The sequence below is a fragment of the Aquarana catesbeiana genome, linkage group LG08 (assembly GCF_042186555.1).
Source record: "Aquarana catesbeiana isolate 2022-GZ linkage group LG08, ASM4218655v1, whole genome shotgun sequence".
Taxonomy (NCBI): Eukaryota; Metazoa; Chordata; class Amphibia; order Anura; family Ranidae; genus Aquarana; species Aquarana catesbeiana.
This window is the reverse complement of record NC_133331.1, coordinates 126,161,935-126,171,284: the sequence shown is the minus strand read 5'-3', so window position 1 is coordinate 126,171,284 and position 9,350 is coordinate 126,161,935. Positions and strand designations below refer to the sequence as shown.

Genomic DNA, 9,350 nt, shown 5'->3' with positions numbered 1-9,350 from the left:
CCTACTATTAAAATTATCGACTGATCATTTCTTTGTCAGTGGGCAAACGTACAAAATCAGCAGGGGATCAAATACTTTTTGCCTCACAGTACCTAGTGCAAACAGTTTGGACGAGAAACACATTAACCTTTCAATTTATCGTTCGTCAGCAGAAAATTTCCAATCTTGTCCTTCGGTTTTTTGGGTCAAAAACTTCACAATTGATTGCCGATTTGTGACTGTAACTTGCCGAAAAATGAACAAACTGTCCAAATGAGCAAATTTCGGCCGCTTTTTCGTATAGTGTATGTAGAGTTGCCACCTCATCACTTTAAACCTGAACGCATATTAATTACACAGGTTCTGTGGCTGATTAAGGTGGTAATTAAACTCACTTGGTGCTTTAACTGCATTAAATTAGCCACAGAAGGTGTGTAATTCATATGTGTTCGCGTTTATATGGATGAGGTGTGAACACTAGGTGTATGGCCAGCATTAGACTTGCAAGAGGGCTGTGTTGTAAAAATTAAGATCAGTCCAAAATTTAGGTAAATGCACATATTCCAGTAACCAGCTAGTAGTCGCTGCAGCGCCCACTATTGATGAGCCTTGTTCACAGAAACTTGCGCAAAGGGAATATAGACAAGGCACTAAGCCCTGGTCCACACTGGAGCCTTTTGACATGCGATTTGACATGTCAAATCGGCGGCAGTTGCCATCAATGGCATCGTCCTAATCGGTGCGACACTGCATCTGCGACACTGCATCTGCGGCGCTGCACCGATTTCAAAAAGTAGTTTCTGTACTACTTTGCGATTTTGGGCTGCGATTTACATTGACATCTGTGCAGAAACCTGCACAGTTGTCTCTGAAATCGCGACTGAAATCGGGACTGACATGGAGTGAAATTGTGCGAGTTCAGCTGAACTTGCATGGATTCATTACCGCAGCTCAGTGTGAACCTGGGCTAAAGAACAATATAAACATCACAATAATGTGGACAAGGCTACAGGTGGTGAAAAGCAGCAGCTGACCATCAACAGAGCAATCAGTCAGTTTTTAGGTGGCTGTGTAAAGTAGCAGCATACCTGTGGAAGGACAGAGAAGCGATGTTCACATGAGGTATATGTTTTCCTGATGTGACATTTACTATAGGATATGTTTCCGGATATGATTAATTATATGTTATCTATTATTTGTCATATTTCCCTTCTATGGCAGCTCCACATGCTGCTGGCAATGTCTGTGAACAATGAATGGGTGAGGCCAGTGTTGTAACTCGTTCTAGTCCTGTCTTGTTATTGAGTAACACAACACTCCTGGGTTGGGCATTATCATCTGCAATTCTTTCATGACAGGATATTTCACACTTCCACCTGAGTACTGGCATGCTATGAGTGGAGCTTGCCTCATCTTTCACAATTTATTTTTTCACGTTTTCCTTTTTAAAAGCAGTTGATGGTCAATTGAGGAGATTCATTAAACTGGAAGTGCGTCTGATCTGGAAACCGAAGACGTGCTGTGGACATGGGGATCTTATACTCTGAGGTTGGTGTGATTTCAATGAAGGCAAAACACTGTTTCAGCTATTAGGTTTGAGATGTGGTTTGCACATTATATCGAATACTGTTTTGTTTAAGGACTCATGCACACCGATACAGAGGGCTGTACACCGCCACAGCCCGGGAGTCGCAGGTGTTTGTATAAAGCTGCGGCCAGCAGCCTGTACAAATCAATGACAGGCTGACCGATGCCAAAGCTGTACAGATGAGCCTTCACATCCCAATGGATGCATACGCACCAGTTTACATTCAGGACCGATCATCAGTCCCTGTACACATGTATCAACACGGATGTGCGCCTGTCAGCCTATCGTTGATTTGTACAGGCTACTAGCTGCAGCTGTATGCAAACACCTTTGACTCCCAGGTGGAGAAATACACTGAATTCTGGTGGTGTACAGACCTCTGTACCTGTGTGCATAAGAACAAACAATAACCATATTGATACAAGTGACAGTTTCTAAAGACTTAAGGATGAGCTCACGCGTGTTCGCAAGTCCGCCAAGAAGCTGACACTCCACAGTGCTAATCACAGGCAATGAGACATTTCCCAATCCGCGGCTGCACCGATCAGGAAATGTCTCACTACCTGTGATTAGCACTGCAGAGTTTCAGCTTCCTGGCGGACTTGCGAAGACATGTGTGAGCTCATCCTTAGACTTCACTCATGCCAATCTTCTGCCAGTCTATCAGTATGTATAGCACACGCATTTTTTGCTTAGTTTTAGATTGGAGATTAAGGAGGAGCTCAGGCGTGTTCGCAAACAGCAGGTGCAGAGCCCGCCAGGAAGTCGGCACTGCACAGCGCTAATCACAGGCAGTGAGACATTTCCCGATCTCTGCAGCCACGCATCGGGACAATGTCTCACTGCTTGTGACTAGCGCTGTGCAGTGCTGATTTCCTGGCTGGCTCTGCACGTGCTGTTTGCGAACATGCCTGAGCTCATCCTTATTGGAGATTGGAAAAGCTAGATCTTTTATTGCTGTCTGTGTCCCTATTAGAGAGATTAACCCTTTCTGTTTGGCCTGGTGGCCATTGTCAGACATTGAGACAGAAAGTAAAAGAAAATTTTATAATTGTCACCAGAACAGGAAGAATGAGAAAATCATCCACTGGGGACACTTGTTCCAGTAACAAATATCTAAGAGGGGAATTCCTCTTTCCTTGCAGAGATTTCCGGTGACTTTCTGGTGGGTCTCTGGGAGGGGAAACCTATCCAACAGGACTTAGAAAAAAAATAAACTGACAAGTTTTAATTATTATCTTCTGTATTCATAACCTAAAAAAAAACTAAACTTTTGACTTTTACATACACTTCAAGACCATTGTGTCAATGGGAATGTAAAGTCAACTTGTAGGAGCAAGTTTTCTGTTGTCGTAGGTTTAATCAGTGACAGATCTGTGTAGCTTTTCTTTGTGGCAGAGGAAAGGTGAATAGGCCTGAATATACAACATTCATGCAGTCTCAGCTTCTCACAAAATGTACACTTTACCCCAGTTTTCACTGATTTACTCCTGATTTACTCCTGACTTATTCTCCAATGCTTTTGGTTTAACAAAGCCTTTTAGAATTAGTGACGCTCAATTTTTAGAAAAAAAAAAAATAATCCAGCATTTTTATATAATCATCAGTTTGTTTTTTTTTCCCTTTTCCTGTCACTTACGCTCTTTAGGATTACGAGCAGTGTGTGTGTATTGTGGTCACATGCACTGCTCTCCTTTTAACTACAGATCCCTGTAGTCAATGGGCCAGGTTCTACTATGCATGCGTCTGTAAATTGGAAAACAGGTGGTCTGTCACATCCTCCTTGTTTCCCTCTCATGTTGGACGCCAAGCAAGGGTCACATGAGAGGTTGGTAAAAAAAAGCAGGAGTAGTATGGCGCTGCCCTTATGGAGATAAAACGGATTTTTTCTTTGTAGTGAACAATAACTCTATGTGTTACCTAGTATCCATAATTCCTAAAGTATTGCTTTTAAAGATGGTTATTATAAACCAAAAAAATTGAGTATTTTTATATTCAAATCTGTGACTGGTGCTGGATTCTTGCTAATAAAAGTAAAATAGCAACATAAGGTGCTTCAATTAATCAACAAAAGTGCATTATGCAAAATCAATAAAGTGACCAGTGCTAAATCATAAAAATCCATACAAAATTGTGTAAGATGTATAAGATAAATCCGCGCAATGAATTAAGTATTTTGTTATGGGTGTGGCTGCTGCCTCTACAGATACAATACCACCTAGGTGGAATGTATTAGAAAAAATAAAATAAAAAAAGGAGGGGCGGGCTACGGACGTCTTGCAGCACCTCTAACAAAGGGAATTCAATATCTTTTTCTTATGCTCGTTTTTTCATTTCAAATGTGAGTACATATTTCCTTTTCTCCACCTTACGATTAAAGGGGTTGTAAAGGTAAAAATTTTTTCACCTTAATGCATTCTATGCATTAAGGTGAAAAAACTTTTGACAGTACCGCCGCCCCCAGCCCCCCCGTTTTACTTACCTGACGCCTCGAATCTTCGCTCCTCGTCCTCGTCAGCTTCATTGCAGCTCAGCCTGGTCGCTGATTGGCTGCAGTGGATGGATTGAAAGCAGCGCAGCCATTGGCTCGCGCTGCTGTCAATCACATCCGATGACGCGGCGCCCGGGGGGGCGGGGCCGAGTGATACAGCGAGCGGCTATAGCCGCCAGCTGTATCACGGGAGCGCGCCCGCAAGCACTCGCCACCGTGCGAGGGAGCTCGCATGAAGGTGGTAAATGCTTGCGGGGAGGAGCTGAAACAGCCGCCGAGGGACCCCAGAAGACCAGGTTCGGGGCCACTCTGTGCAGAACGAGCTGCACAGTGAAGGTAAGTATAACATGTTTGTTATTTAAAAAAAAAAAAAAAAACAACTTTACAACCCCTTTAAAGCTCATTATCAGAATTTATTTGACCTATATACACTCTACTTGTAAACAATATGTATAGTAGGTATAAATCATTTAAATACCTACAAAAGTAACTAAGGAAATGATATATATATCTTTAATTTAGGTTTACGTGAACCCAATGTTTAATATTTGAAATTTCATGATATTTACCTATATAAACCCTACTGTAAAACAATGAGCTTACTTTATAGATCCTTGTAAACTTACTTTATGTATCTTTATAACATTGTATACTCAATAAACTTCTTTTGACAAGGAAATGTGAGTACATATATTTATTAAGCTTTAATAAAAGTTATCTTATGGTTTTACGCGATGGGTATCCCTTCTTTCCTTTACATGTAAATATCACACCATATCATGCAAGTAAAGTTTGGGGGACATCCTTGATTGCTACACAGTGGCAGACACTGTGACCATCCATACCCCTGCAGGGGAAAGAAAAATCCGGTGAGTGCAAGCATTGTCAGAGCATGCAGACAAGGCACTAATTAAAGATCCAGCACCTGGATAAGAAGTTTTCCTACAGATATTTGATCCTCAGAGATTGAACACCTCAAAACACTCCAAAAAGAATTTTTTTCTCACAAACGGAACTTTTCCTATCCAATTAATACTGGTTACAGCACATCAGTCACTATTTATGATGGATAATTTGCACAATTTTGTATGATTTAGCACTGGTCACTTTATTGATTTAGCACAATGTACTTCTGTTGATTAATTGAAGCACCTTATGTTGCTATTTTACTTTTATTAGCAAGAATCCAGCACCAGTCACAGATTTGAATATAAAAATACTAAATTTTTTTGGCACACACAGGTTTATAATAACCATCTTTAAAAGCAATACTTTAGGAATTATGGATACTAGGTAACACAGAAAAAAATCTGTTTTATCTCCATAAGGGCAGCGCCATACTACTCCTGCTTTTTTACCATTTTCTAATACATTCCACCTAGGTGGTATTGTATCTGTAGAGGCAGCAGCCACACCCATAACAAAATACCTAATCCATTGCGCGGATTTATCTCATACATCTATCACATGAGAGGTTCCCCTTGGGGTGGGTTCTTTGGACTATGCCAGGTATTGAATGGGGTCACTAATCCTTGCACGTGGGTTAATACATCACCTGAGTGCGTGCTCAGGGGCAAGGTGGAAGCTGCGGTCATGTGAAAAGTCAGACATTAAGGCAATCTCCTAACTCAGAGATAAGCCACATGTGTGTAGTACCCAAGATACAGAGTTCCTCCTTAAGCATCTTCGTCCCATGTCCTACACACTTGTACTGATGTATAGCTTGAATTCAGAGAGACAGGCTGAGCCGCTGCCCACTTTATCAGCATACCTCTTGTTACCTTCAGTAACAGAATGGGGTGCTGGTGAGCACAAAGCGTGGACCTCATACGTGCGCTCACTTAACCCTTCTCATTCCATACCAAGTGACTATGCCATAGATCTCCATATGGCTAGCCCACTCCCAGTGACCGATGGAGATGGACAGCTAGGGAGGGAGTTCAAACACCAACCCCCTTGCTACGGGTGAACCTATGCCAATGACTGGTTGCTGTTTCTCCTTGTAGTTACTTGTGAATCTCTACCTAGTGTTACACATACTCCATACAGTGGTTAATGACCCAAGTTCTTTGTTATACTCACATACACACATTGAATAACTTCAGACCAGGCTCTGAGCAGTTTAATCAATGTTTACTGTAACTTGGCAAACATGTATAACATTCCATTTCTAACTGTGGCTGCCCCAGGTCACCTGCACACGTGAAGTCTCTTAGAGGAAAGTCCATACTTAGTGATGCTCTGACAGAGAATGACATGTTCCAGAGCGGACTGTAGGTCCCAGCAAACCTTAGGTTTCCCATGCATTCCCCAAGTGTTCCCCAGAGCCCCCCTAGGATCCGGATCTCTTCCCTTTTATAGAACACAGAAGGGAGGCTGGACCCCAGCAAAACGGCAAAACATGAACCCTTTCCCTTGACCTGGGCAGCCGGGTGCTAACAACACATACACATTAGGCAACCTGCCTACACGTCCCTATTTTCATATTTCCATTATGAGCAGTGTTGTGTGGGCAGCGTTTGTAGCAATGGGTGTTTATTTTGCTTATATATGCCAGTGTCTGCCCTTATCATTATAGTTCATGAGAGTGCACCAATGAGGGTGCATACAGCGGACCCATGGAGAATCCACAAAGCCACCCTCGTAAAGCTGGGTAAACACTAGTAGATTTTCGTTCAATGTTTTTAGTTGTAGGAATGTTCATTCCTTTTTCTAATTATCAGTGGGTTAAATCGATGGTTTTTGACCACAGCATTGAGAAAATTCGAAAAAGCAAGATGGAAATTTTTTCTCAAGCGTACAAATTTCTAACAGGGTGTGTGGTTTTCCTTTGGCAAGGTCCATTCATTACAAAATTGAATGTTAAAAGCAAACGGAATCTTGAAATGCTTTCAAACCCCGTTCAAATGCACTGAGAATTTTTGTACAAGTTTTCCTACAAATTTTTCGCACAAATTTTTGTTAGAAATTCTGCTAGTGTATACCCAGCTTAACTAGTTGCCGACTGCTCTATAGTGGATATACTGCTACAGGGCATCCGCTGTGCGCAGGATCATGTATGCTTATACACAGCGGGTGCCAATGTCTTTCCTGCACCCACCGATCATTCGGTACAAAGGCAGAATGGCAGGGAATGCAAACCAGGGATAAGGATCCATGCCTTCCCCTAGTAAAAGCACCTCCTGCACTGTACAAAAACACAGGCTAGGCACGCAATTAACCCTTTGATCGCCCCAGATGTTAAATCCTTCCCAGCCAGTGTCCTTAGTACATTGACAGTGCATATTTTTAGCACTGATCACTATGTTAGTGTTATTAGTTCCCAAAAAGTGTCAATTGGTATCCGATTTGTCCACTGCAATATCGCAGTCCCGCTATAAGTCGCTAATCACCACCATTACTAGTAAAAAAAGTAAATAAAAATGTCATTAATATATCCCATAGTTTCTAGATGCTATAACTTTTGCGCAAACCAATCAATATACGCTTATTTTTTTTACCAAAAATATGTATCAGAATAAATCTATTGGCTTAAATTGATGAAGAAATTAGATTATTTTATTAGTTTTTTTTTTTTTTTACATTTTTTTTTTTTATTGGATATGTTTTATAGCCGAAAGTAAAAAATATTGTTTTTTTTTTCAAAATTGTCGGCCTTCTTTTGTTTATAGCGCAAAAAATCAAAAACGCAAAGGTCATCAAATACCACTAAAAATAAGCTCTATTTGTGGGAAAAAGAGGACATTCATTTTATTTGGGTTCAGTGTCACACGACAATTGTCACGTGAAATTGTCAGTTAGGCTACTTTCACACTGGGGCGCTTTTCAGGCGTTTTTGCGCTAAAAATAGTGCCTGTAAAGTGCCTCTCAAGCCACCCCAGTGTGAAAAGCAGAGTGTTTTCACACTGGGGCGGTGCACTTGCAGGACGAGAAAAAAAGTCCTGCAAGCAGCATCTTGGGGGGCGTTACGGGAGCGGTGCTTTGCGGACACTTTTAACCCTTTGTTCGGCCGCTAGCGGGGGTGAAAAGCACACCGCTAGCGGCTGAAAAGTGATGCAAACACTACGGTAAAGCGCCGCTAAAACTAGCTGACGCCCCCCCACCCCAGTTTGGAAGTGCCCTAAAAGTAACGCAGTGCCCTATCGCAAAAAAAGGCCTGGTCAGGAAGGGTGGTAAATCTTCCAGAGCTGAGATGGTTAAAGGTAGTTTGAGCAGAGTAGATTTATTATTGGTATTTCAGGATGTGCTGTTCAATGGCAGTAGTAGGAGGGACAAGCATGGCGAGCTGCACAGCCAGGCACATTAATTTTCCACTTGCTCTGAGACAAGAAGCAGTCCTTGCAGCTTTGTTTTTGTTTATTTTATTTAGGGGATTAAACTTGGATGGGGAAGGGTTGTTATGGGATGCCCACTTGATCAGTAGGAAATCATCAGGGACTCAACTATATACATCCGATATATACACACTTCTCTTCTACCTCCACCACAGACTTGCTTGTGAACTACAACTCCCAGGACCAGCTTGCACTGACAGGATAGTCTGACAAGAACGTAATCAGACCATAGCCAATGCCCTTTGCAGGCAGGGACCATGGGCCCCTTTGGTAGTGTTGACAATTAGAGGTATTTGGTGCTAGCTGTCCTATTCCTGTGGCCATTGCTCCCAGTACTACCTCTTCAGGGACTGCCAGCCTGCTTGGCTGCAGCTGCCCCTTTCACTAGCCCTCCTGCCTATTTCTCCACAGTCCCCCCAGACTGACTCTGCATCTATCCCAGATTGCCTGCACCCAGTCCCTTCAGGCATGCATCTCAGTCCCCTGACTGTATCACTCACTAGCCCTCCTGGCTGTCTTCCTACCTTGAGATTTGCCCTGCAGTGTCCTGCAGTCATCTCCTTGCTCCCGTGCCTCCTGGTCAGCATCCCTCCGTGTGTCATGAGAAGGGGTCCCTTTCGCACCTGAGCCCAGTTAACCCGCCCCCCCTTCAGACTGGGGAGCTACTCTCAAAGGCCTCCAACGGTCTAACACTCAATTTCCCTCTTCCAACCGAACTCCACACTGCCCCAGATGGGCTGACCCTGAGTATTTGGGGAGGCCTGCCCCCTGCCAACCCACCTGTTGGGGATTGCTCAGGGCCCTCATAACACTCCAGCTAGATCCTCCTACACCTCTTCCAACTGCTTCTGGAACCTTCTCCAAGTTTCCATGAAGCAGGGAGGAAAAAAAAACATAAAAATCCTATCACTTAGCACTTTAGCCACGCTAGGGGGTGCTACAGTGGTATAGAATATAT

The 9,350-nt window shown here is 42.9% G+C and overlaps 1 protein-coding gene across 1 annotated transcript in view; it reads left to right on the top strand.

Annotated features, from left to right (window-relative positions):
* Nucleotides 1-1,291: 1,291 nt before the first annotated feature.
* Nucleotides 1,292-9,350, top strand: part of ANKRD22 (ankyrin repeat domain 22) — a 74,613-nt gene continuing 66,554 nt past the window's right edge. The window contains exon 1 of the mRNA XM_073596358.1: nt 1,292-1,527. Coding sequence (XP_073452459.1) covers nt 1,507-1,527 — 21 coding nt within the window. The 5' untranslated portion in view covers nt 1,292-1,506. The remainder of the gene's footprint in view (nt 1,528-9,350) is intronic.